Here is a 27,551-nt window from a genome sequence, read left to right on the forward strand (position 1 = left end):
ACCAGAACACGCAGGAACCGGCATACACATACGCACACACACACACACACACCCAACAGCAATATAAACCACACAAACAACAGAACACAAAGGGCACAAACAGCACAGCACAACCAAAAAATGCAAACGGAACACACAAACAAGCACACCTCCTAACAAGGCTAAACCTAACACATAGACAAAACATACATAGAACCTCAGACACGGTAACAAAATCACAGACAGGGAGTATACAATCAAACACAGGCACTATCGATACTAGTCCGGAAACTTCTATGCCAGGAAGCGCAAGCAGTATGCCTCCCAAACCAGCTGGACGTCTTCGGACACCAGTCTACCCGGAGACGCACATGGCCGAGGCATCCAATTACGTACTCCATATATAAACCCCTTTAACCACGGTACCCAAATAGTTGATGAGCACCACGGGACCGGACGCACCCTGTCGTCCCAAGTGAGGTCCAAACACTGCGACTGAGGGACCACGTCCCCGTCGGCCGCGATCACAGGGAAGAGGTCCACACTAGAGGGTTTTGCACTGGAATCCGCACAGGAAGGCGCTCCGGGTGCCACTCCGGGCGCCACACCGGGCACCACACAGGGCTTCGTACTGGCCTGTGCACGAGGCTTCTCACGAGGCTTCTCTTGGGGATGCACACTGGGGGGACCCACAGAGGACACAGACGCGTCAGGGCCCCCGACCCCGGGCATAGGAGCAGAGGCACCCTGGCACACATCCTTCCTTAAGACCACGACGAGGTCCTGCTTGGCAGGAGCAACCTCACACCGTGGGGAGCCAACAGCAGTTGGCGTAGGGGGCAACTCAGGAGGTAGCACAGAGCCCCCCACAGCACCGCCAACCTCAGAGGGACACGCCGGATCAACGTAATTTCCCACCTTCACTCAAGGCACACCACAAAGGGGAAACGCATTTGGGACCCGCCTCGAGCGCTTGGAGACGGGCTGCCGGTCGTCCGAGCTGCCACCCTCATCATCCCGTAACACAGCAGAACTCTCCGACAGACACTCCTTCAAAGCCCGGCCCCTGATAACCGAAGCCTCTACAGTCGGAGGCACCAGACCACATACTGCAGGAGAGATCTCGCCGCGGACATCCAAAGGAACAGAAGATACCACATGCAGGGACGGAGCAGGCAGGGGCAGCCGAGACGGGGCGGGCTGGGGCAGCTGGAGCAGGGGCATTGGAAGCGGGGAAGCCGGCGGCGGGGTCGCCCCAAACCCCATGTCAACATCCGCATCACCACCCAACACCGGGGCAGTAGCCCGCAAGGAATTATCACATGGTCCAGCACTTGGAGACAGGTCCGGGGCCGACGACCGGGGAAAATCCTCCTCCCGGAAGAGGTTAACAGGGGTGACCCCGCGCTCCTCACACCCCGGGACCAGGTGACTCGATAGGCCGCACCTGAAACATGTCCGAGGTTGTCCCGCATGAAAAACACAAACCCCAACAGCATGATGGAGTACGGTACAGGATCCCTGAGGCGCATGGCGAGTGTGCGAGTCCCACACAGGACCCCCTTCCATCTCCTGGTAGGGACAGCATTCATCCTTACATGTAGGATCCGCCCAAACCGGGCAAAGTACCGACGAAGAAGATCCTCAGGGAACTCAAAAGGCATCCCATGCACTGCAACATACGTCGTGGCTCCACAAAGGTCAGAGAGAGTCACCGACCCACCATCTCCAGGAAGAGTGAATGAGCGCCCATCATAGCACGTGACGAGATCTTGATAAATCACCGGGGAGCCGAACTTGACAATCGCCCGCCGTCCGGCACGCAGCTGCACCCCACACACAGACTCCGTAGGGACATGGAGCATATCAATCAACACCACCTCCACCGCGTGGTACGAAGCAATCCCAGAGAACTCCAGGCCAATGGAGGCCTGCCTGGTGGCAGGGGCCAGAGGCCCCCCCATGATTGCAGACCGTCACGGCCCCAGGGGCCCCTCAGCAGAAACATGGGACACAAGCCACGTCAGTAGCAATACCCAGGTCCTCATATGATAAACAAAACCCCACTAAAGATCAGAGGGTATGCATCCTATACTAACTGTAATGCCACAGGCCTATTAACATACATCAGAGGTGATTTACCGCAACTCTTGTGAGCACGTCACACAATGTTCAAACACAGTACCATCAGCTTCATTTACAAACTGCAGCAGGCCACTTCTCATTCCTCAACGTATATGCCACAAGTCAGAAACTCAATGTAACATTGCTCCCAGATCTAGACAATCATGGGACAATATACATGGGAGATTTTAATGCTAGACATATTACGCTGGGAGACATTACTAACAACGATAATGGATGCAAATTTATAAAATATGTTTATGACAACAGATTAACTGTGTATACTACGGATACCTAAACTCATTTATTGGGAGGCAGACTTTATTATGTAATGGGTAGAAACCTTGTGCAAGATAGGATGGAATGTTCGTTGGTAACTCACTTGGTTAATGACCACTATACAGTTTCTGCTTCCTATGAGGAACAGTGTGATGTACCTAATGAACATCAGAGACGGAAAATGAATATTCCATGTGGTTTGCACAACCATTTTATGAATTGTATTTCAAAACGGTATCAAGATTACACAATAACGAATGTACAAGCCTTCTCCAGAGATCTCATTGATACGATTACTGCCTACTACGACACATGGGTGTGTTGGGGAACAGGCCGTATGCCTAGCAGACGTGAACAACACCTACCACCACCCAAGTGGGTCCTCGAGCCCGTATTTGTAAAGCAACTTGGAGATACATACAAACGAACCAAAGCACAAGGTGACTTTCATGCATTTCTGGTAGAGATACGAAAAATTTCTTGAAGCAACCCAACCAAACCACTGCACCACAGCCCACTAGAACAAGCAAACATCCTCCTTGATTAATGGGCACTAACATCAAGCTACGACTCACTCTCAATTAACATACAGCACAAACTTGATGACACACGCCCAAACAGACATCGAACCATCAATCTTGCCTGTACAGCTATCGACGTGTCGGACCTTAATGATGTAACTGAATGGGAATTAAATCATGCACTAAAGATGGGAAAATCAATTGCTCCTGGAGAGGACGGTATTACTTACAGTTTACTGAGATTAGTCTCACAAGTACCAGGTAATCCACTTTTAGTGTTCTTCAGATTGAGTTTAAGTGAAGGAGTATTACCTGATGCTTGGACGATGAGTGTCATTTTTCCTATCCCCAAACCACACTCAGATAATTATAGACCCATATCTCTAACATCGTGTGTTTGTAAAGTGCTTGAACGCATTGTTCTTAACCGACTCATGTATCATATACAGGGGCACCTGTCACCCCAACTGTTTGGATTTATGCCTGGGCTCAGTACACAACACTGTTTTGCTGAATACTTCGCTCATATTGAAGCTTTCCCTCAAGCAGTCTTCATCGACCTAGCAGCAGCTTTTGATACAGCAAACAGAGAAATCATATTAGAACAGCTTGCTGAGCTGGGAATACAAGGAAAATTACTGAAATGGATAAAGGGCTATTTGTCTAATCGAACAGCATATGTTTTGTTTAATGGTGTTAAAAGCACAGAGAGCAAATACTTTGAACTGGGAACTCCACAAGGAGGGTCCTCATCCCCTTGTTGTTCAACGTTCTGATGCATAAACTTATTAAAGATCTACCAACTAATAATGAAGACACTGTCATTTGTTATGCTGATGATATATGTTTACAGGCTGCCTCCGAGCCTAGAATGCAAGGTCTGCTCGATGCTTTTGCTACTAGAGGTGAGGAATGTGGCCTCCTTATCTCTGTACAGAAAACTCGTGCCCTCATTCCGTGTGGTATTCCACCCACCAATTATCATATAGATGGGCGAGCACTTGAGAACAGCGAGTCTTACAGATACCTTGGTGTCCCCAATAACGACCCTGGGTACCTTTCTTCTCTCAAGAAGAGATTCTGGGAGAGATTAAAGCCCTTGCGGGTCCTTGTTGGTATCAATCATGGAATTAACGTGAGACTTGCTAGAATGTTTTATGTATCATTTATACGCTCTGTGATTGACTACAATGCTCTACATCTCACACTGTATACAGACAAAGAGCTGAAATCTCTTGAAGCCTTGCAAAATGAAGCTATGAGTCTCATCCTTGGGGCTCCAAAGTCCACGAGAATAGTTAATACGAGAGCAGAGTTAAAATTACCTACCATAAGTGAGAGAATTTTGTCTATTAGCACAGTTTTCGGCGTGAAGGCATTGAGTAGATCTAGGCAACACATGAAGTTTCAAGCTAAACTTTCTATTATGCTGCACTCACGTGAGGTCTATAGAAGAAGAACGAAGTCTGTTTATGTATCTTGGTTCTACAAGGTAGCCAACTCCATCAAAATATTAAATATGTACCCAACTCAGTTAATGATTAACCAATTACTCCATGGGATAACTGGGATCTATTAGTTGATTTTGTAAATGCGCCCAAGAAAGACAGTGTGCACTCTACATTATTAAAACAGTTAACACTGAAAAGCATCACTGAGAGTACTCAGAGTATGGGTAACGATGTGTATCAGTGCTATACCGACGGCTCTGTAGAAGAAGGTGGACGATATACCGGATGTGCATGTAATATATTTGAACAATCTTCTCTCGTACATACAGCAATGAAGCGCGTCAATGACTGGGCAAGTACAACTCAAACCGAATTTGCAGGCGTACACCTTGCCACTGAATTTTTAAAAGACAAAGGCAGTGGACTCGCAGAGTGTACTCCTGGCATTGAACGCACATAGTAGTGACACCCAGAAAATAGTCAGTGGTATTCGAATGAATGTTTTAGTTGCTATAGAAAACAGATTTGAAATTAAATTCCTATGGATAACATCACATGTTGGCATCTCAAGGCATGACACTGTTGATATTCTTGCAAAGACAGCCTATAGAAAACCAGTGGTAGAAATTGATATAGGTGTTTCATTAGCAGTGACAAAGAGAATACTTAAACAAATATCTAATGAAGATCTCACCAACCTAACAAATTCACAAAGACCTGAAAGTTGCAACATTAAATATTATGATAGATATCGTGAAGAGACATTCGCATATATAAATAGGAGCTGCCTCGAATGGGCAAATAAGCCTTCTGCAGTTACCTTTGTTCTTATGTTCTTATGGGACTAACAGAGCAAGAACTCGGCATCGAGATGTTATAGTTGCCAGAATACGCCTGGGATATAGACGTATCTGGCAGCTTTCTCAAAACCCAAATGACGACTACACAATGTATAAACTTTGTGAAAGAGGAAACATGCACACTCTCTTGAACATTATATTGTAAAATGTCCCATATACACTGACTTTCGCCTTCCTGGGCTAAGGTATGCTGAACTCTGTAATTACTATATGAGTACTGGAACACTTGATGATATATTGGACTTGTACCCAAGATTGACCATGTAATGCATCAATTATACAATGTATGTATGTGATGTAACTATATAACCTGAGCTTGTAAAAGCACCTTAATCACCTTCAGTGATTAAGTGCTTAATTGCACACTAGTTTCTGTATCAGCTATCTCACTCTGTCAGAGTAAAAGAGACAAATGTATGTGAATGCATAAGTGTGTATATATGTATGTATATATGTATATGTATTCACCTAGTTGTGTTTGCGGGAGTTGAGTATATACATACATATATATGTATGTATACGTGTGTGTGTATGTATATGTATGTGAATAAAGTATATATGGAAGCTGATCAGAATTACATTTCACCTTTGTAAATGCACATTAATGACACTATGTAAAAGACACATCGAACACTTTATTTAGGCCGGGCATATGTAAATCTGTGTATCTACGTATTTACGTATGTAGGCTAGCTTAGGACTATAAAAGCACCGAATCACCTTCTGTGGTTGATTGTTCAATAAATCCCTGAACCTCTGTTAAACTGAATCAACTGAATTGAACAACTGAATCAATGCTTAACACATCTCTAACCCTGTCCACGCAGGACAGAAGAAAATGTATATATGCTGGTTAGCATTGTAAGTGTGTGGCCACGTCTGTGGTAGAAAAAAAACTCCCAGCCGGGTTGACAACAACTGCAGTGGCCGGACGGAACAACCATATCCCACGACAGCCGGAGCAGTTCTCCCACAGAAATAGTTGGTCGCAATTCCTTTCATCTCATGCCCTGTCCAACTAGCAGTAAATAGTTACCCAGGAGTTAGTCAGCTTGTTAGTCAGCTAATCTTGTTGTGGGATTGTATCCTGGGGGAGGGGGACCATTAATTTGACCGTGAGGGGGGGGGGGGATAGGGGTGGACCTTAATATAAGCCTAACATGTACTATATGTATAACCTGGCACCCTGTCTCTAAGACATTGATTTATGTATTATTATGTACGGTCTCGCCAAAACACACAAAACGATTAACCAGCAAAGCCAATCATTTGTTCTGCTGGCTTTGTGTCATACAAACTTTCCAAGAGGCTTGTCGAAATTCTTTCATTGCTTTTTGGTTCAATTTATAATCCACATATCAAATAGCCATACAAGTTAATATGAATATAAATTATGATTTTAATCTGATGAGCATTGATGTGACGGCCTTGTTTATTAAAGTACCTGTTGATGACTTAGAGTCACTCATGAGAGATGAAATACCCAAATGCAACTTGAGTATGTCCACAAATACCATTGTAAAATTATGTAATTGAAGTAGTCCCCATGGCACAGTGGTAAAACACTCTCCCGGTGCTTCGCAAGCGCTTTAGCCTGGGTTCGTATCCTGGCCGGAAAGGATTGACTTAGTGCCAGTCCTTAACTGTAGTCTCTGTTCACCCAGCAGTGAATAGGTATCTTATTTATTTATTTTATTTATTTATTTATATATATACAAGAAGGTACATTGGGTTTGTGAGAATACATTAGATAGTACAGTATTTACATTCTTGTAAAGCCACTAGTACGCACAGCGTTTCGGGCAGGTCCTTAATCTAGCAGATAATTGTAAGTAGGTAATTTCAATCAGAATTGATAAATGACAAAGATACATTACAAGAGAAAAATGAGATGAGAGAGATAAGTAGGTATATTAAAGCACATTGTTATATTAAAGCTCTGATTGATTACATTGACAGCTGGTTGTTAAACGATTTGACAGGTCGTATTCCAGGGAAAACTAAGATTAAGAACCGGCCAAAATGCTATGTAAGCTAGTGGCCTTACAAGAATAAAAGAAGTGAGAAAATCTGTAGGAGCCGTAATGAGGGTTCGAACCTATGCGTATGCCTGGGTGTTCCCAGGCACACGCTCTAGACGACTAGACCATAACATGGTAAAAGGATTGTAAAAAGAATGCGCTGGGAACATCCAGCGGATCGGTCCATAAAGAACCTTCTTTATGGCTCTTACGGATTTTCTCATTGATGCAGTCAAGTTAGTGTGATTACTCTCTGTGTACTGAAAAGGTTCTTGTATATATAACTAAAAATAACAAAAAAACTTTATATTAAAGACAATTACTTTTGTTTGAATTGAAAACATTTCTTACAGACCTTTGGTATGGCTATGGTATGGCCCTTATTCCCTGTTTTGAGTAACCTATATGTAAATCTTTTCGAAAAGATTTTGATTAGGATTTTGCCCATTCATACTGTGTGGTTTAGATATGTGGATGATATTTTGTGTTTATGGCCTACCAATCGTGATCCTCTGGAGTTTCTGGATCAACTCAATTTTCTTTTCTCCACTATTATATTTGCCACCGAGAAAGAGGCAAATAGGGGCCTTACCCATTTGGGACATCATGATCTATAGGATCGTTCAAGTTCAATGTTCACAGAAAGGCTACTAACGTGTACTTCTATGTACAATATCATTCCAGTCGCCATATTAAAGTTAATATAATAAATTAAATATTCCGTGTTTTCCTCCATGTTTTCGAGTTCCCTGCATGTTTGCAGCCCTAAATTTATTGATGGCGAAGTGACCAAAATATATGGAATTGGGACAAAATTACAATATCCTAAATCAGTCCTAGACACTTCATTCCCCCAAGCAAAGCGAACCTTTTATAATCTCAAACCTATGTCTAGTCGGGAATTAGAGAACGCACTTGTGCTGCGGTACTTTATAGAGTTTTACTAATTTCTCCCAGACTTTTAAGATTTTTAATATCAATTTAGCCTTTACACACAATAATACAGTAAAATTCTTTTTAATTAAGAACTCTCCTAGTACCTCAGCAGGATGTGTATGTACGATCCCTTGCTAGGACTGGTTTCAAAAATGTAGGCCAAACTGGAAAATCACTTCAGCCCTGAGTGTCCCAACATCAGTACTCAATATGGACTGCACAGCAGTTGCGTGCTTTCCTATGATATGAAGCGAGGCTACATACTACACATTCCAGCAGGATTTGAAAGCATGAAATAATTATTTGATGGAGCAGAAGACAAATTGTGTACCCATAATAATGTAACAAAGCTTGCTAGCACCTTGGCCGGGATTCACAGAGCACTTGCGAGATATGGACTTATCTCGATCGTGGTGGCTTAGTCGGTAAGTAGTAAACAATTTACAAAGCCAATGCAAAAGGAACAAGTCTCATAAGTGTAGAGGCGAGCGGCTTGGGACATCTGGCCCTGGGTTATTAATCTCGTACTTACTTCAAAGAAGCTGGTGACCCAGGGAACAACTGGGTCGGTATTCTCCACAGTAAAGAGGACGTTCTTTGTGGGCACAACTGTGCCCTCAGGTACAGCCTTCACTCGCAGGGGCAGGCGACCCCCGTGATGCTGGTGAAGGGGATCCATGGCACGCACAGTGAAGGAGGCACCATGGGGACACACGATGGAGGTAGGTGCCATGGGTACGCACAACAGAGGCAAGCGCCATGGGATGTTGAAGAAGGGAGAGGATGTTTTGTATGGTAAAAACGATATTTGGAAAACGAGAATTATATGCTAGGAAACAACAGATGGGTGGAAAAAGTATTTAGGTAGAGTTTAATATTTAATATCACAAAGTTATCCAAAATAAAGAAAACTAGTGTTTATACTATAACAGCATGCTTGTTAGAATTACTATATATTAAATTTTGTCCAGAATTAGAGTGATATACAAAGAAAGAAACATTATTTTTGCCTCACTACTGGAACTAGCTAAGAATTGCATATTGGCGTTGAGAATGACGATGCTTCAATCTACTGTTTAATACCGACAAAACTAATTATCTGTCATCGCTATACCTCAACCAGATAGTTCCAGCCCTCTTCGTTGAAGACATCATCCCTCTTGAAGACAGCGTTGATGACTTCCTTGGCTTCCTCCACCATGGCTCGTGTCACCACTGGCCCACACAGCCATCGTTTCAATATGTACTGCAGCCCAAAGAACACTGTGTACGGGAACCTGCCGGACCAAGTTATGCCGTAGAAATTTGTAGGAGCAAGTTTGCTTACTCTCGGATCTAGGTAGAACATGTACATGATTGTAAATTTTCACTGCCGCCCATTGGCGTAGCGTGTATAATAATAAAATCAAATTATTTGTAACTAGCTCAAGATTAGCCAAATATGCCAAGTTTACTTACTGTAAGTAGTGACTGTAAACTTTCCACCGCCGCCCACTGCAGGGGTGAGGAACAACGACGACACACCCCACAACATTTGCTCAGTTTTCCCAGACATATCATTGGCTTACATATACCAAAGTAATTCGCTTTTACATAAGGGCAGATTATTGTTATACGTGATCCCAGCAGATTCTTCAATAATGAATGTCCATGAAGGAGTATTCATTTATACATGCTCCAAGCAGATTATTCGCTTACATATGCTTCTAGCAAGTTACTCGCCTATACATGACCCTGACAGATAATTCACTTCCTTCGTGTCATCACTGGTACCTAATTGTTCCGTAATTAGAACCTGTTCCAATAGAATATGTTTCTTTCACCACTGACACAATTTATCTCTCACAAGCACTTGTCACGCTACAGATAGTTATGAAAGGACTGGTACTCACCTGCCGCCTCTGGACTCGAAATAAGCGTAGAGTGTGGTAGTGCCAGGAGGGTAGAGCTTGTAGTGAGACGACTGTAGGGAAGATCAGATGTCTGAGTACCAGGAATATTTAATGTGGAACTGCAAAATAATCAAGTGTTAAGCATCACACATGACTTAAGTCTGGCACCGATGTTCACAGGGCACCCTTAGACCACGGCTTATGTTATATGATGTATTTTATTTCATCCGGGCTAAGTTCGGCATGCATCATGTGATTCCTTCACTATAGAAATGCAAGAAAATTCTGGTTTGCTTATAAATTCCAATAAATACAATGATTTTACATCTGTTGTTTTATTATTTAATAAATGAATTATTTATTATACATAAAAAATTCATTTTTATAAGATTGTTTTAAAATGTAGCACCATCACACTCAAAAAATAAAAATATTAAAATTAAGACCATTTTTTTTTTCTCTGAATCCTTCTAGAATAGACAACGTAAAATTAAGGTATAAGCCCTTATCCAAATTGTAGGAACTGATATCGATATTAAAATTAATTTATTTTGAGATGTAACATATTCAAGAAAATCTTTAAATATTTTTTTTTTAATATTTTAACTCTTTACAAAAGAAGAAATTTGAAATTATTTATTTTTTAATATTTTAAGAATTGCACATAGTAGTGATGCAGAGTGGATTGCGGACTTCAAGTGTTAACAAGCATGAGACTATTGTTTTACTGGTAACTCAGCATGGATGATTATTTAGTTGCACATTAGTATTGCTTACGTAATCCTAGAACAGGAGAGTTGAACCCTATGGCATATATATTTATATTACTATCTAGCATAAAGGTCCAATTTAAATGTTTCTCCATCATCTATGTTATAATAGGTCTATGTCACTGTTATGTATAATACTAGAAGGGGTTCCCGGTGATGCCCGGGTCTCTAGCTGTACTCACCTAGTTGTTCTTGCGGGGGTTGAGCTCTGGCTTTTTGGTCCCGCTTCTCAATTGTCAATCAACTGGTGTACAGATTCCTGAGCCAACTCGGCTCTATTATATCTACATTTGAAACTGAGTATGGAGTCTGCTTCCACCACATCAGTGCCTAATGCATTCCATCTGTTAACTACTCTGACACTGAAAAAGTTCTTTCTAACGTCCCTGTGGCTCATTTGGGTACTCAGTTTCCACCTGTGTCCCCTTGTTCGCATACCCCCTGTGTAAAATAGATTTTAATTATCTACCTTGTCAATTCCTCAGAGAATTGTGTAGGTAGTCGTCATGTCTCCCCCTACTATTTTGTCTTCTAGAGTCGTGACGTGTGTTTCTCGCAGCCTTTCCTCGTAACTCATGCCTCTTAGTTCTGGGATTAGCCTAGTGGCAATACATCTGAACATTTTCCAGCTTCTTCTTTTGCTTGACACGGTTCGGGTTCCATGCTGGGACCGCATACTTTGGGATTGGACTTACATATGTGGTATACAAGGTTCTGAATGATTCCTTGCACAGGTTCCTGAAGGCAGTTCTGATGTTAGTCAGCGTTGCATACGCCGCCAATGTTATTATTTTTATGAGCTTCAGGAGACACGTTTGGTGGGATGTCAACTCCTAGAGCTTTCTTTCTGTCCGTTTAATGAAGGACTTCTTCTCCCATTTGGTATCTTGTGTCTGTCCTCCTGTTTCCACCGCCTAGTTTCATTGCCTTACATTTACTCTAGTTGAACTTTAGTAGCCATTTGTTAACCATTCATTCAGTTTGTCTAGTGTTAACACCCCAAGTAGCCTGGGTGGAACAAGTCCACCCCATTGAGCGTTATTCTGCCTTCGGGACCTGAATGAGAGGTCAGAGGAAAAATGTATATAACAAATAATATAATAAACATCAGTGAATAATTTAAGAATACTAGCAGAGAATGAGCATTCAAATAAGTGACATAAAATGAGATGTCGATGCTTTGGTGACTTGGCTTGATGCTAGCAGGACGTCGTGACCTTGCTTGAGCTACAGCACTCGTCAGAGATGGTTTGTACGTAGTGATCTCCTGGGAGAAGGAAGGATAGAGTGCCCTGTGTTGGTGTTGAAGTGAAGGCTATTTGATGTTAAGTGTGAGAAAGCTGTAAGGGAACTTCGTACACCATTTCTCTGTGACTTTAATAATTAGAGGCGGCATGGAAGTGTGTGTTGGTCGCGTCTTTGTGGAACTCTAATTGTGCGTATGCCTTCAAGAGGAATAAAGCAAGCAGGCGTTTCTGCTGTGGAGCCTGCAGGGCGACTCCATGCACTCAAATCAGGACTAGGAGAAGCCTTGTGAAGCAGTCCTATAGCGATTTTTGTGGGTGGCCTGTGTGAGTGCCATTGTTGAGGACCAGGGCCTGAGCGTCCCTACGTCATAGATGCCGGCGGTAAACCTGTTTAATCGTTTGTTAGACTAGCTACCGATGTTTGAGCATGTGCCCAGCGATCATAGTGAGCATATGTATATATTAGGTAGTAATTTCATTGAGCCATTGAGCTGAAATAGGATATTTAAGTTGGGAGAATATGCTTGAAGGAGGAGTGGTACATCCCCTCTCGCAGAAGCTCAGTGGATGGCTGGACGGAGGGGGGACGGGAGGGGGAAAGCCCCCCTCCACCAGCGTCACGGCCGGCGGCGGCTCCAGCGACGCGTCAAGACATGTTCCCAGGTGGACGTGCCCAGGATGGGGGAGGACCCATCGTGGCGGTGCCGTAGTGTTTGAAAGGATGTCGGATGGAGGAGTTTTATTTTCTGTGAATACATTTATTTATATTTTGCCAGGAAAACATTTATTATGGCATGATGATGGATTTGCAGGTTTGTGTGGGAGAAGTTAGTGAAGAATCTTCGTACCAGAGGACTAGTGTATGCTGAACTCCAAGTGTGAGCTGAAACTCATAGTGGGAGCTATGAGTGTAAGGTGGAATAGGACTTCCAGTGAGGAGTGGAACTCCATGGACATAGCGAATCTTCAAGAAGTGTAAGGAGCTACACATATCTTTTCTGAAGCCAGTGGAGGAGCTTTACTGACATTCAAGGAGGACTTCATGTGCAGCTGATTGGAGGAACTGCAGGAGTACTTTACATAATATTTTTGAGGACCCAGATTGATGATGGTAGTAGGGGACCTCGAGTAATGGAACAGAGGATCTTATGAACACGTTGATGTTTAAGGGAGCGCTTGATTCCGTTTTTTGGCGTGAAGAGCGCAGTGCAAGGTGAGATATTGATGCTATTATGTAGAGTAGGAATTATGTGAATGTTTGATGTGCAATGCATTGTAGTTTAAAGCAGTGAGGGGAACAGAAGGTTGTAGGCTGAAGTTTAAGCCACAGTTTGATACAGTTATAGGTTGGAGACATAAGGCGATATTGGAGTGTTATCAGTTGGTAGCAGTCTAAGAGGTTGTATTGCTTATAACTATTAATGTATGTATATTGTGTATGTTCTTATGTATTAAATGTTATACTTGTTAGCTGACTTTTCTCTAGTTCCTGTGAGGTTTCCTGGTTAGTGAGAGAGAGAGAGAGAGTGAGAGAGAGAGAGAGAGAGAGAGAGAGAGAGAGAGAGAGAGAGAGAGAGAGAGAGAGAGAGAGAGAGAGAGAGAGAGAGAGAGAGAGAGACAGAGAGACAGACAGATATAACTTGAGTGATAGTGGACTATAACTAACTAAGGGGGATTGAGAGATCATCCCACAGAAAGGAGAGTGCGAGGGAGTCACGGCAGCTCAAGAGCGGGTGTGTACTCATGACAACTAGGCAGTGTGAGCTGTACCCTTGAGTAAAGGTGACGCTGAACCCGTCTCCCAGAACCAGACGCTTACCAGGGTGATCTCCCAAATAAGTGCAAGCTCTCCAATGTCAATTGCTGGAGTGTGGCTGCCGAAGTCGGCTGTTTGTTCTGTCAGGGTGTAGTTGGGGTCTCTGTTCGATGGTAGCTAGTAGCAGGTTGGTTCAAATAACATACCTGGTTACCTGGTTGATACCTGGTTGATGGGATTCTGGGAGTTCTTCTACTCCCCAAGCCCGGCCCGAGGCCAGGCTCGACTTGTGAGAGTTTGGTCCACTAGGCTGTTGCTTGGAGCGGCCCGCAGGCCCACATACCCACCACAGCCCGGTTGGTCCGGCACTCCTTGGAGGAATAAATCTAGTTTCCTCTTGAAAATGTCCACGGTTGTTCCGGCAATATTTCTTATGCTCGCTGGGAGGACGTTGAACAACCGCGGACCTCTGATGTTTATACAGTGTTCTCTGATTGTGCCTATGGCACCTCTGCTCTTCACTGGTTCTATTCTACATTTTCTTCCATGTCGTTCACTCCAGTACGTTGTTATTTTACTGTGTAGATTTGGTACTTGGCCCTCCAGTATCTTCCAGGTGTATATTATTTGATATCTCTCTCGTCTTCTTTCTAGTGAGTACATTTGGAGGGCTTTGAGACGATCCCAATAATTTAGGTGCTTTATTGCGTCTATGCGTGCCGTATATGTTCTCTGTATTCCCTCTATTTCAGCAATCTCTCCTGCTCTGAAGGGGGAAGTGAGTACTGAGCAGTACTCAAGACGGGACAACACAAGTGACTTGAAGAGTACAACCATTGTGATGGGATCCCTGGATTTGAAAGTTCTCGTAATTCATCCTATCATTTTTCTGGCTGTCTCAATATATGCTTGGTTATGCTCCTTAAACGTTAGGTCGTCAGACATTATTATTCCCAAATCCTTTACATGCTAAACAAGTTTTATTGTATTGTAACCCCCCTCCACCCTGATACTAGGTCATCTTGTAGCCTCATACTATCTTTATCTCTCTGTCTAAATCCTCCTCTTAATCTTTGCATCATCAGCAAACAATGAGAGGAACGATTCTATACCCTCTGGGAGATCATTTACATATATCAGAAACAGTAGTCCAAGAACTGAACCCTGCGGGACTCCACTGGTCCCGCAGGGTTCAGTTCCCGCAACCCCGTGGAACCCTACGGGGCTCCAGGGGCTTTGCCAATCTGAGATCTCCCCCATCTCAGTGACTCGCTGTCTTCTGTTGCTTAGGTACTCCCTTATCCAGTGGAGTACCTTCCCTTTCACTCCCGCCTGCATCTCCAGCTTGTGCACTAGTCTCTTTTGTTACACTGTGTCAAAGGCTTTCTGAGAATCCAAAAATATGCAGCCTGCCCAGCCCTATCTATCTTGCATGATTTGTGTTGCCTGGTCGAAGAATTCAATCAATCCTGTGAGGTATGATTTGCCCTTCCTGAACCCATATTGCTGTTGTGTTACAAAGTTCTTTTGCAACAGATGTTCCACTAGATTTTTTTGCACAATCTTCTCCGTCATCTTGCATGGTATGCAAGTTAGAGACACTGGCCTGTAGTTCAGTGCCTCCTGCCTATCACCCTTCTTGAATATTGGGACTACATTGGCCATCTTCCAAATTTTTTCCATTTCACCTCTTACCAGTGATTTGTTATATACCATGGAAAGTGGCAGGCACACACCTTCTGCTCCTTCCTTTAGGATCCATGGTGAGATTCCATCCGGGCCTATAGTCTTTGTCACATCCAATTCTAGCAGATGCTTCCTCACCTCGCCCCCCCCCCCTCTGGTAATCACAAACTTCTCTTGTGGTGTCTGGTTTGATAATCCCTCTCTTATCTCTGGGACTTCTCCTTGCTCTACTGTGAAGACCTGGAAATTCTCATTGAGTTCTTTACACACCTCCTTGTCGTTTGTAGTGAATCTGTCTGCCCCTATCTTCAATTTCATTACCTGTTCCTTCACTGTTGTTTTTCTCCTGATGTGACTGTGCAGCAATTTAGGTTTAGTTTTTGCCTTGCTCACTATGTCATTTTCATATTGTTGCTCTGTATTCTTTCTCACCTTGAAGTAATCATTCCTGTCGCTGTGGTATTTTTATCTGCTCTTTATTGTCCTGTTATTTCTATTGTTTCTCCTTGCCCCCTTACTTAGTTGCTTTACTAGATTACATCTCTGATTAAACCATGCGTTTCTTGCCTCCACTTCATTTTTTCCCTTTTGAACTGGGACAAACTAGTCTGCTGCCTCCTTATACTTCTGTGTTATGTAGTTCATCATGGCTTGGGCCGTCTTTCCTCTGAACTCTGTTTCCCAAGTTACTTCTGTTGGAAATTTTTTTACCTTCTCATAGTTTCCTATCGGAATGCAGTCTTTTTGTTTGCTGTGCCTTTCCTTGAGTATCTTAACCCTACCATATATATATATATATATATATATATATATATATATATATATATATATATATATATATATATATATATATATATATATATATGTCGTACCTAGTAGCCAGAACGCACTTCTCAGCCAACTTCGCAAGGCCCGATTTGCCTAATAAGCCAAGTTTTACTGAATTAATATATTTTATCTAATTTTTTTCTTTTGAAATAATAAAGCTACCCATTTCATTATGTATGAGGTCAATTTTATTTTATTGGAGTTAAAATTAACGTAGATATATGACCGAACCTAACCAACCCTACCTAACCTAACCTAACCTATCTGTATAGGTTAGGTTAGGTTAGGTAGCCGAAAAAGTTAGGTTAGGTTAGGTTAGGTAAGTTAGGTAGTCGAAAAAAACTTAATTCATGAAAACTTGGCTTATTAGGCAAATCGGGCCTTGCATAGTAGGCTGAGAAGTTCGTTCTGGCTACTAGGTACGACATATATATATATATATATATATAACTGAAAACTCACACCCCAGAAGTGACTCGAACCCATACTCCCAGAAGTAACACAACTGGTATGTACAAGACGCCTTAATCCACTTGACCATCACGACCGGACATAATGAGGTGATAGCCGAGGCTATTTGAACCACCCCACCGCCGGCACTCGGATAGTAATCTTGGGCATAGCATTTTACCAAATCACCTCATTCTTTGGGGCACACGTGAGGAACACAAATGCGAACAAGCCTGAATGGTCCCCAGGACAATATGCAATATGTGTGCCCCAAAGAATGAGGTGATTTGGTAAAATGCTATGCCCAAGATTACTATCCGAGTGCCGGCGGTGGGGTGGTTCAAATAGCCTCGGCTATCACCTCATTATGTCCGGTCGTGATGGTCAAGTGGATTAAGGCGTCTTGTACATACCAGTTGCGTTGCTTCTGGGAGTATGGGTTCGAGTCACTTCTGGGATGTGAGTTTTCAGTTGCATATTGTCCTGGGGACCATTCAGGCTTGTTCGCATTTGTGTTCCTCACGTGTGCCCCAAAGAATGAGGTGATTTGGTAAAATGCTATGCCCAAGATTACTATCCGAGTGCCGGCGGTGGGGTGGTTCAAATAGCCTCAGCTATCACCTCATTATGTCCGGTCGTGATGGTCAAGTGGATTAAGGCGTCTTGTACATACCAGTTGCGTTGCTTCTGGGAGTATGGGTTCGAGTCACTTCTGGGGTGTGAGTTTTCAGTTGCATATTGTCCTGGGGACCATTCAGGCTTGTTCGCATTTGTGTTCCTCACGTGTGCCCCAAAGAATGAGGTGATTTGGTAAAATGCTATGCCCAAGATTACTATCCGAGTGCCGGTGGTGGGGTGGTTCAAATAGCCTCGGCTATCACCTCATTATGTCCGGTCGTGATGGTCAAGTGGATTAAGGCGTCTTGTACATACCAGTTGCGTTGCTTCTGGGAGTATGGGTTCGAGTCACTTCTGGGGTGTGAGTTTTCAGTTGCATATTGTCCTGGGGACCATTCAGGCTTGTTCGCATATATATATATATATATATATATATATATATATATATATATATATATATATATATATATATATATGTATATATATATATATATATATATATATATATATATATATATGTTGTACCTAGTAGCCAGAACGTCGCACTCGGCCTACTATGCAAGGGCCGATTTGCCTAATAGGCAAAGTTTTCCTGAATTTAAATATTTTTCTAGTTTTTTTCTTATGAAATGATAAATCTGTCCATTTCATTATGTATAGGTCAATTTTTTTTAAACTTGAGTTAAAACTAATGTAGATATATGACCGAACCTAACCAACCCTACCTAACCTAACCTAACCTATCTTAACCTAACCTAAACTAACACAACTAAGTCAATAAATTATGTTCCTAATATAATATAATAATAATAATTGAAATAAACTAATTGGAAACGATTTATTGAAAATAAAGAAAATCACTCGGCCTATTAGGCAAATCGAGCCTTGTATAGTAGGCCGAGAATTTTAGAGAATAGAGTGATTTTCTTTATTTTCAATAAATCGTTTCCAATTAGTTTATTTCAATTATTATTATTATATTATATTAGGAACATAAATTATTGACTTAGTTGTGTTAGTTTAGGTTAGGTTAAGATAGGTTAGGTTAGGTTAGGTAGGGTTGGTTAGGTTCGGTCATATATCTACATTAGTTTTAACTCAAGTTTAAAAAAAATTGACCTATACATAATGAAATGGACAGATTTATCATTTCATAAGAAAAAACTAGAAAAATATTTAAATTCAGGAAAACTTTGCCTATTAGGCAAATCGGTCCTTGCATAGTAGGCCGAGCGCGACGTTCTGGCTACTAGGTACAACATATATATATATATATATATATATATATATATATATATATATATATATATATATATATATATATATATATATATATTATTAAATATGACCGAAAAAGTAAGATTAATAATTCTAACACGAATTTTCTCAATCTTTCGTACATTACGCTTCACTGTTGGAGGTAAATCAAAAATCACTTCTCCAAAATTCATTTTTATTTCTAGTCTGACGCGACACGGGCGCGTTTCGTAAAACTTATTACATTTTCAAAGACTTCACAAATACACAACTGATTAGAACGTATCTCTGATTTTATATCTACATTTGAGTGAGGTGGGAAGGGTGATGTGGCATTAACACAAGACAGAACAGGAGGGGATATTAATAGGGTATTAAAAGTATCAACACAAGACAGAACAGAAACAATGGGTATTGACTAGAAGTGTTTGTAGAAAGCCTATTGGTCCATATTTCTTGATGCTTCTATATTGGAGCGGAGTCTTGAGGTGGGTAGAATATAGTTGTGCAATAATTGGCTGTTGATTGCTGGTGTTGACTTCTTGATGTGTAGTGCCTCGCAAACATCAAGCCGCCTGCTATCGCTGTATCTATCGATGATTTCTGTGTTGTTTACTAGGATTTCTCTGGCGATGGTTTGGTTATGGGAAGAGATTATATGTTCCTTAATGGAGCCCTGTTGCTTATGCATCGTTAAGCGCCTAGAAAGAGATGTTGTTGTCTTGCCTATATACTGGGTTTTTTGGAGCTTACAGTCCCCAAGTGGGCATTTGAAGGCATAGACGACATTAGTCTCTTTTAAAGCGTTCTGTTTTGTGTCTGGAGAGTTTCTCATGAGTAGGCTGGCCGTTTTTCTGGTTTTATAGTAAATCGTCAGTTGTATCCTCTGATTTTTGTCTGTAGGGATAACGTTTCTATTAACAATATCTTTCAGGACCCTTTCCTCCGTTTTATGAGCTGTGGAAAAGAAGTTCCTGTAAAATAGTCTAATAGGGGGTATAGGTGTTGTGTTAGTTGTCTCTTCAGAGGTTGCATGGCTTTTCACTTTCCTTCTTATGATGTCTTCGATGAAACCATTGGAGAAGCCGTTATTGACTAGGACCTGCCTTACCCTACAGAGTTCTTCGTCGACTTGCTTCCATTCTGAGCTGTGGCTGAGAGCACGGTCGACGTATGCGTTAACAACACTCCTCTTGTACCTGTCAGGGCAGTCGCTGTTGGCATTTAGGCACATTCCTATGTTTGTTTCCTTAGTGTAGACTGCAGTGTGGAAACCTCCGCCCTTTTCCATGACTGTTACATCTAGAAAAGGCAGCTTCCCATCCTTTTCCGTCTCGTAAGTGAAACGCAGCACGGAACTCTGCTCAAATGCCTCCTTCAGCTTCTGCAGATGTCTGACATCAGGTACCTGTGTAAAAATGTCGTCAACATACCTGCAGTATATGGCCGGTTTCAAGTTCATGTCGACTAAGACTTTTTGCTCGATGGTACCCATGTAGAAGTTTGCAAACAGGACACCTAAGGGGAGAACCCATGGCGACCCCATCTACTTGCTTATACATGTGCCCATCCGGGCTCAAGAAGGGTGCCTCTTTAGTACAAGCTTGGAGTAGTTTCCTCAGAATACTTTCTGGCATGTCAAGAGGAGTACAGACTGGATCACGATACACTCTGTCGGCTATCATTCCGATTGTCTCGTCCACAGGTACGTTGGTAAACAGCGATTCTACGTCCAACGAGGCTCTTATCCCTGTGGCCCGTGTGCCCCGCAGTAAGTCCACAAAGTCCACAGCCTTGAAGTCTCCAAGTCCTTTGGAGACTTCAGGCTGAAGGCGCAAGGAACATAAGGAGTCAGCAGGCCATTGAGTCGCTTTGCCAGTCTGTACGTGGGTGTGGGTATCTGGCTAATGATTGGCCGAAGTGGGTTTCCAGGCTTGTGCGTCTTGACATTTCCATACGCATATCCAGGTTTATATTCCCCAATGATCTTTGGCAGGTGGAGTCCGGATTTCTTGGCGTTTACAGTTTCGATCAGTTTGTTGACCTTTGCTTTTAATTCGGCTGTAGTGTCCTTCGTTACCCTTTGGAACTTAGTTTGGTCAGAGAGTATGATGTTCATTTTCGCCAGATATTCGTCTTTTTTAAGAATGACATATATTGGCGACTTGTCACCTCTCCTGACAACTATCTCCTTGTTCTCACGAAGGCTTTTAGCTGCCGCTTTAAGCTCGGGGGACAGTATGGTGCTTCTGTAGTTGCCTCGATTCTTTCCTCCTTCTGCAATAAGTTCTGCTTGTAAGGTATCTTTGGTAGTGACCTTCTTTTGTGTCTCGAGGTCGAATATGTCGTCCAACAGAATTTCCAACTCTACTTTCCGGACCATTTCACTCGGTCTGGACATAACATGACAGTTTATGCCCAGATTTAGGAGAGTGACTTGGTCCTCAGTGAGGTTAATTCCTGCAAGGTTCAGGAAGCCATCTCTTGGTCGTGGAATTGCCATAGGTCCTCCATATAATGTTGTTAGTTTCTTGATAATCCTTGTTTCAGTGCTGAGGTGATGTTGGTCTGAGAGGATGTCGAGGTGTTGTTCAATGCGGGTACGGATACTATGGTCGATGTTGCTATTTCTCCACTCGTTTGTAGCATGAAGTGTTTGTAACAGTGAAGCGTAATGTACGAAAGATTGAGAAAATTCGTGTTAGAATTATTAATCTTACTTTTTCGGTCATATTTAATAATATATGTCTACAGGAAAGACTGCTACCAAAATATACTAATATTAAAGTGCACGACCCAGCAGCATGGAATCAAGCCTTCACGATAAAATATCGCCAGGATCTGATTCGTGATCAGATATACAAGGCAGAGAATGAAATCAAAGACAACAAAACGCAACTACTTCATGCTACAAACGAGTGTAGAAATAGCAACATCGACCATAGTATCCGTACCCGCATTGAACAACACCTCGACATCCTCACAGACCAACATCACCTCAGCACTGAAACAAGGATTATCAAGAAACTAACAACATTATATGGAGGACCTATGGCAATTCCACGACCAAGAGATGGCTTCCTGAACCTTGCAGGAATTAACCTCACTGAGGACCAAGTCACTCTCCTAAATCTGGGCATAAACTGTCATGTTATGTCCAGACCGAGTGAAATGGCCCGGAAAGTAGAGTTGGAAATTCTGTTGGACGACATATTCGACCTCGAGACACAAAAGAAGGTCACTACCAAAGATACCTTACAAGCAGAACTTATTGCAGAAGGAGGAAAGAATCGAGGCAACTACAGAAGCACCATACTGTCCCCCGAGCTTAAAGCGGCAGCTAAAAGCCTTCGTGAGAACAAGGAGATAGTTGTCAGGAGAGGTGACAAGTCGCCAATATATGTCATTCTTAAAAAAGACGAATATCTGGCGAAAATGAACATCATACTCTCTGACCAAACTAAGTTCCAAAGGGTAACGAAGGACACTACAGCCGAATTAAAAGCAAAGGTCAACAAACTGATCGAAACTGTAAACGCCAAGAAATCCGGACTCCACCTGCCAAAGATCATTGGGGAATATAAACCTGGATATGCGTATGGAAATGTCAAGACGCACAAGCCTGGAAACCCACTTCGGCCAATCATTAGCCAGATACCCACACCCACGTACAGACTGGCAAAGCGACTCAACGGCCTGCTGACTCCTTATGTTCCTTGCGCCTTCAGCCTGAAGTCTCCAAAGGAATTTGTGGACTTACTGCGGGGCATACGGGCCACAGGGATAAGAGCCTCGTTGGACGTAGAATCGCTGTTTACCAACGTACCTGTGGACGAGACAATCGGAATGATAGCCGACAGAGTGTATCGTGATCCAGCCTGTACTCCTCTTGACATGCCAGAAAGTATTCTGAGGAAACTACGCCAAGCTTGTACTAAAGAGGCACCCTTCTTGAGCCCGGATGGGCACATGTATAAGCAAGTAGATGGGGTCGCCATGGGTTCTCCCCTAGGTGTCCTGTTTGCAAACTTCTACATGGGTACCATCGAGCAAAAAGTCTTAGTCGACATGAACTTGAAACCGGCCATATACTGCAGGTATGTTGACGATATTTTTACACAGGTACCTGATGTCAGACATCTGCAGAAGCTGAAGGAGGCATTTGAGCAGAGTTCCGTGCTGCGTTTCACTTACGAGACGGAAAAGGATGGGAAGCTGCCTTTTCTAGATGTAACAGTCATGGAAAAGGGCGGAGGTTTCCACACTGCAGTCTACACTAAGGAAACAAACATAGGAATGTGCCTAAATGCCAACAGCGACTGCCCTGACAGGTACAAGAGGAGTGTTGTTAACGCATACGTCGACCGTGCTCTCAGCCACAGCTCAGAATGGAAGCAAGTCGACGAAGAACTCTGTAGGGTAAGGCAGGTCCTAGTCAATAACGGCTTCTCCAATGGTTTCATCGAAGACATCATAAGAAGGAAAGTGAAAAGCCATGCAACCTCTGAAGAGACAACTAACACAACACCTATACCCCCTATTAGACTATTTTACAGGAACTTCTTTTCCACAGCTCATAAAACGGAGGAAAGGGTCCTGAAAGATATTGTTAATAGAAACGTTATCCCTACAGACAAAAATCAGAGGATACAACTGACGATTTACTATAAAACCAGAAAAACGGCCAGCCTACTCATGAGAAACTCTCCAGACACAAAACAGAACGCTTTAAAAGAGACTAATGTCGTCTATGCCTTCAAATGCCCACTTGGGGACTGTAAGCTCCAAAAAACCCAGTATATAGGCAAGACAACAACATCTCTTTCTAGGCGTTTAACGATGCATAAGCAACAGGGCTCCATTAAGGAACATATAATCTCTTCCCATAACCAAACCATCGCCAGAGAAATCCTAGTAAACAACACAGAAATCATCGATAGATACAGCGATAGCAGGCGGCTTGACGTTTGCGAGGCACTACACATCAAGAAGTCAACACCAGCAATCAACAGCCAATTATTGCACAACTATATTCTACCCACCTCAAGACTCCGCTCCAATATAGAAGCATCAAGAAATATGGACCAATAGGCTTTCTACAAACACTTCTAGTCAATACCCATTGTTTCTGTTCTGTCTTGTGTTGATACTTTTAATACCCTATTAATATCCCCTCCTGTTCTGTCTTGTGTTAATGCCACATCACCCTTCCCACCTCACTCAAATGTAGATATAAAATCAGAGATACGTTCTAATCAGTTGTGTATTTGTGAAGTCTTTGAAAATGTAATAAGTTTTACGAAACGCGCCCGTGTCGCGTCAGACTAGAAATAAAAATGAATTTTGGAGAAGTGATTTTTGATTTACCTCCAACAGTGAAGCGTAATGTACGAAAGATTGAGAAAATTCGTGTTAGAATTATTAATCTTACTTTTTCGGTCATATTTAATAATATATGTCTACAGGAAAGACTGCTACCAAAATATACTAATATATATATATATATATATATATATATATATATATATATATATATATATATATATATATATATATATATAAATATATATATATATATATATGACAATGTCAGACCACGGAGGAAAAATGAAACAGGAATTTCCTTAAGTACTTACGTATATTAAATACATCTTCAGAAGGTCGACCTTCTGAAGATGTATTTAATATACGAAAGTACTTAAGGAAATTCCTGTTTCATTTTTCCGCCGTGGTCTGACATTGTCACATTCTTAATCACGTGTTTATTTTCGTGATATACACACATATATATATATATATATATATATATATATATATATATATATATATATATATATATATTTAAGATGAATAGGAAAACCAGGGATATACTGAACATCTTGTATCAGAATCTTTACTTTAAAAAACATAACGTTTCGAATACTTCTCGTATTCATCATTAGATCTAAAAGAAAAAACAGAAATCACAATCAAATAGCTGGTAAACAAAGAACTCATACTGAATATAATTGCCTATCAAAGAAAGGAAAATGCTTAAAAATCAAAACACTTAAGTGCACTTAAAAGTGATCAATACAAATAAAGCTTATTAACTGTCACGTATATTAAAACTAATTTAAATTCCATTAAACTACAAGATGAAATTTATAACTACTAAAACAAACCATTCTATTAAACTTACGTGAAGTGATCAGAAGTGAAACTTGATTCCTAACACAAAGATACTAAACACTATAACAAATATTTATATAATGACTACAAATCTACAAAAAATGTATGTAAAATACAAACAGAATAAACGACAATTATAAAGTACTAACCAAAATCTTATAAAAAACTCAAATATTAAATAAAATTAAATACCAAAAAATGTATTATATAACCTAAACAAAAGATTATATTAATGTACAATGTTAAGACTTGAAGTAAGTAAGAAAGGGCAAAGACATGGTAAACTAAACAAAATTAAACTACCAAAATAAACTAAAAATCAAATTACAGGGCCTACTGTGCACTATACAGTGTACAATTGAACAGCTGAAAGGTTGCTATTTAACAGAGGCCGCAGCTCCTTTATATATAAGGATTCCATTACTCTCAAATCTGACTGGCCATTCATACAAGTGTCCAGAATTTTAAAATCAGATTCCAGCAGAGAATGATCAAACTCATAACAATGGTTTCTAATCTCCGAAAATGCTGGTTTAGACAATGGTAATCCAGTCCTAAAAGATAATCCCCGGTGCTCAAGTATCCTAATCTTAAAGTTCCGAATGGAACTCCCGACATATCCAACATTACAGCTGGAACAATTATACATATATACGACATTTGAGCACAAGGGGGTAGGCACTTTATCTTTAAATTTAAAATAAGAGCCTATGGTATTTGTGTTGACAAAAATAAATCTAAAGTCTACTTGAGGATAACACTGCTGCAACAGTCTCCTCAAACGACTCCTTACAGAAAAGCTAATACTGCCATAAAATGGTAATTTAATATATTTAAGATCCCTTTATACTGTAGTAATCCTACACGATGGGTGAAACTTCTTATTTAAGAAATTCCTTAAAAAAGTATAAACCATATGCACAGGATAACCATTATTTGAAAAAAATTTCACAAGAAAATTAATTTCCTGATCAACGTTATTCCAATTAGAACATAAAACAAAGGCCCTATTCAGTAGAGTGTTAATAGCATTTTTCTTAAAAATATCAGGAACAAAGGAATTAAAATTTAAACCTAAACCAGTAAAGGTTGGTTTCCTAAAAACATTAGTGTTGAACCCATTGAGGTTATTCACTTTTACATCAAGGATCGACAATGAATTATCAACTTCACACTCTGCAGTAAACCGTATATTACTATGTTGTGCATTAAGATACTCTCTAAATTTCTCAATATGACATTGGTCCCTAAACAACAAAAAAGTGTCATCTACATAGCTCCTGTACAAGACTGGTTTAAAGGCCGAAGGACAATTATCAAGCCAATTTATTTCGTGAAAACTCAAAAAAGCATTAGCCAGTGCAGGACCTAAAGGAGACCCCATTGCTACTCCATCAATTTGTTTATAATAAATATTATTAAACATAAACATGGAGTCTTTAACTGCTATTTCTAACAGCCGTCTGAATATTTTACTACAAAATCCAGACACTAAGTTAGTGTCAGCAAATAATTGACTTACACAGATATCAATGGTTTCCAACAGAGGAATATTAGTAAAAAGTGATTCAACATCGAAACTGGCCATTATAGTTGGGAACTCAAAATTTAAAGAGGAAAGTTCTTTTACAAAATCCTGAGAATTTCTCACAGTAAATTCATTATGCGTTATTGGTTCTAATAATGGAACCAGAAACTTAGCCAGTTTATAATTAAAAGTGCCAATCGCTGATAAAATAGGACGAATCGGTATACCTGTTTTATGAACTTTAGGTAACCCATATAAGATGCCAGGCTTAGAGCCAGTTGCAAGTAATTTAGTATAATCGAAAAGAGAGTCTTTCAAACTTCTTAAAACTCTATTCAGTTTATCCTCACATTTCAAAATATACGAGAATGGGTCTATATCAATCAACGTAAATTTAGAGGGGTCTTCCAACAACTTTTCCACCTTATTAACATACTCTAACTTGTCCAAAACCATTATACCCCTACCTTTATCTGGCCTGGTAATGCAAATACTCCTATCATTGTTTAAGCCATTAATACACTCCAATTTCTTTTTGTCAAAAGGAGGGAATGTAGATCTAAATTTACCAAAGTCGTTAAAGACTTCATGTGCTAAGGAGGAAACAGTACTGATGATATTGGTCCAACTATAATTTGTACCAGTCCTTAGGGTACAAGTTTTCAATGTGTTGCATAACCGCTCAAAACCTAAAAAATGATTAACAAATTTAGGTTTTTTACACGTCAACCCGAAGTCTAACCCTAGAGAGAGAAGTTCTTTCTCAAAGGGAGACAGAACTCTCTTTGAAAAATTGAAAACCACCTTATCAGGGTCCACCGAATTAAATGAAGGTATACCCAAGTTACGCAATTTCTTCTCGTGAATAAGTCTATATTTTTCAACCCTTTTTTCATTATAATTTTCATATTTACATTTTAAAGATGCAAAATCAACCCAGGAAACCAAGATCTTGAATTTCTCCAAGTACACGTGCAATTCACTTTTCAGCTTATTTACCCGCTTCTGCTTTTCAGATATTTCAAAGTTCAACAATCTTAATAACCAAGAATTATATTCATTTGTCAACGCAAATTTGTCGGAACACACTTTAATCATGAGGAATCTTGGGACCAAACGATGCGCCTTACAGGTTTGTAGAAATTCCAAATCCAAGTGAGCCTTCTTAACTGCGAAA

General features: G+C 41.1%; 1 protein-coding gene across 1 annotated transcript in view; it reads right to left on the bottom strand.

Annotated features, from left to right (window-relative positions):
- LOC138352581 (nicotinamide phosphoribosyltransferase-like) overlaps window positions 1–27,551 on the bottom strand; it is a 151,361-nt gene that overhangs the window by 102,829 nt on the left and 20,981 nt on the right. The window contains exons 2-4 of the mRNA XM_069305071.1: window positions 10,064–10,134; window positions 9,286–9,448; window positions 8,704–8,832 (exon numbers count right to left, since the gene is read on the bottom strand). Of these exons, the coding sequence (XP_069161172.1) occupies window positions 8,704–8,832; window positions 9,286–9,448; window positions 10,064–10,134 (363 nt within the window). The remainder of the gene's footprint in view (window positions 1–8,703; window positions 8,833–9,285; window positions 9,449–10,063; window positions 10,135–27,551) is intronic.

Source organism: Procambarus clarkii, chromosome 54 (assembly GCF_040958095.1).
Source record: "Procambarus clarkii isolate CNS0578487 chromosome 54, FALCON_Pclarkii_2.0, whole genome shotgun sequence".
NCBI lineage: Eukaryota > Metazoa > Arthropoda > Malacostraca > Decapoda > Cambaridae > Procambarus > Procambarus clarkii.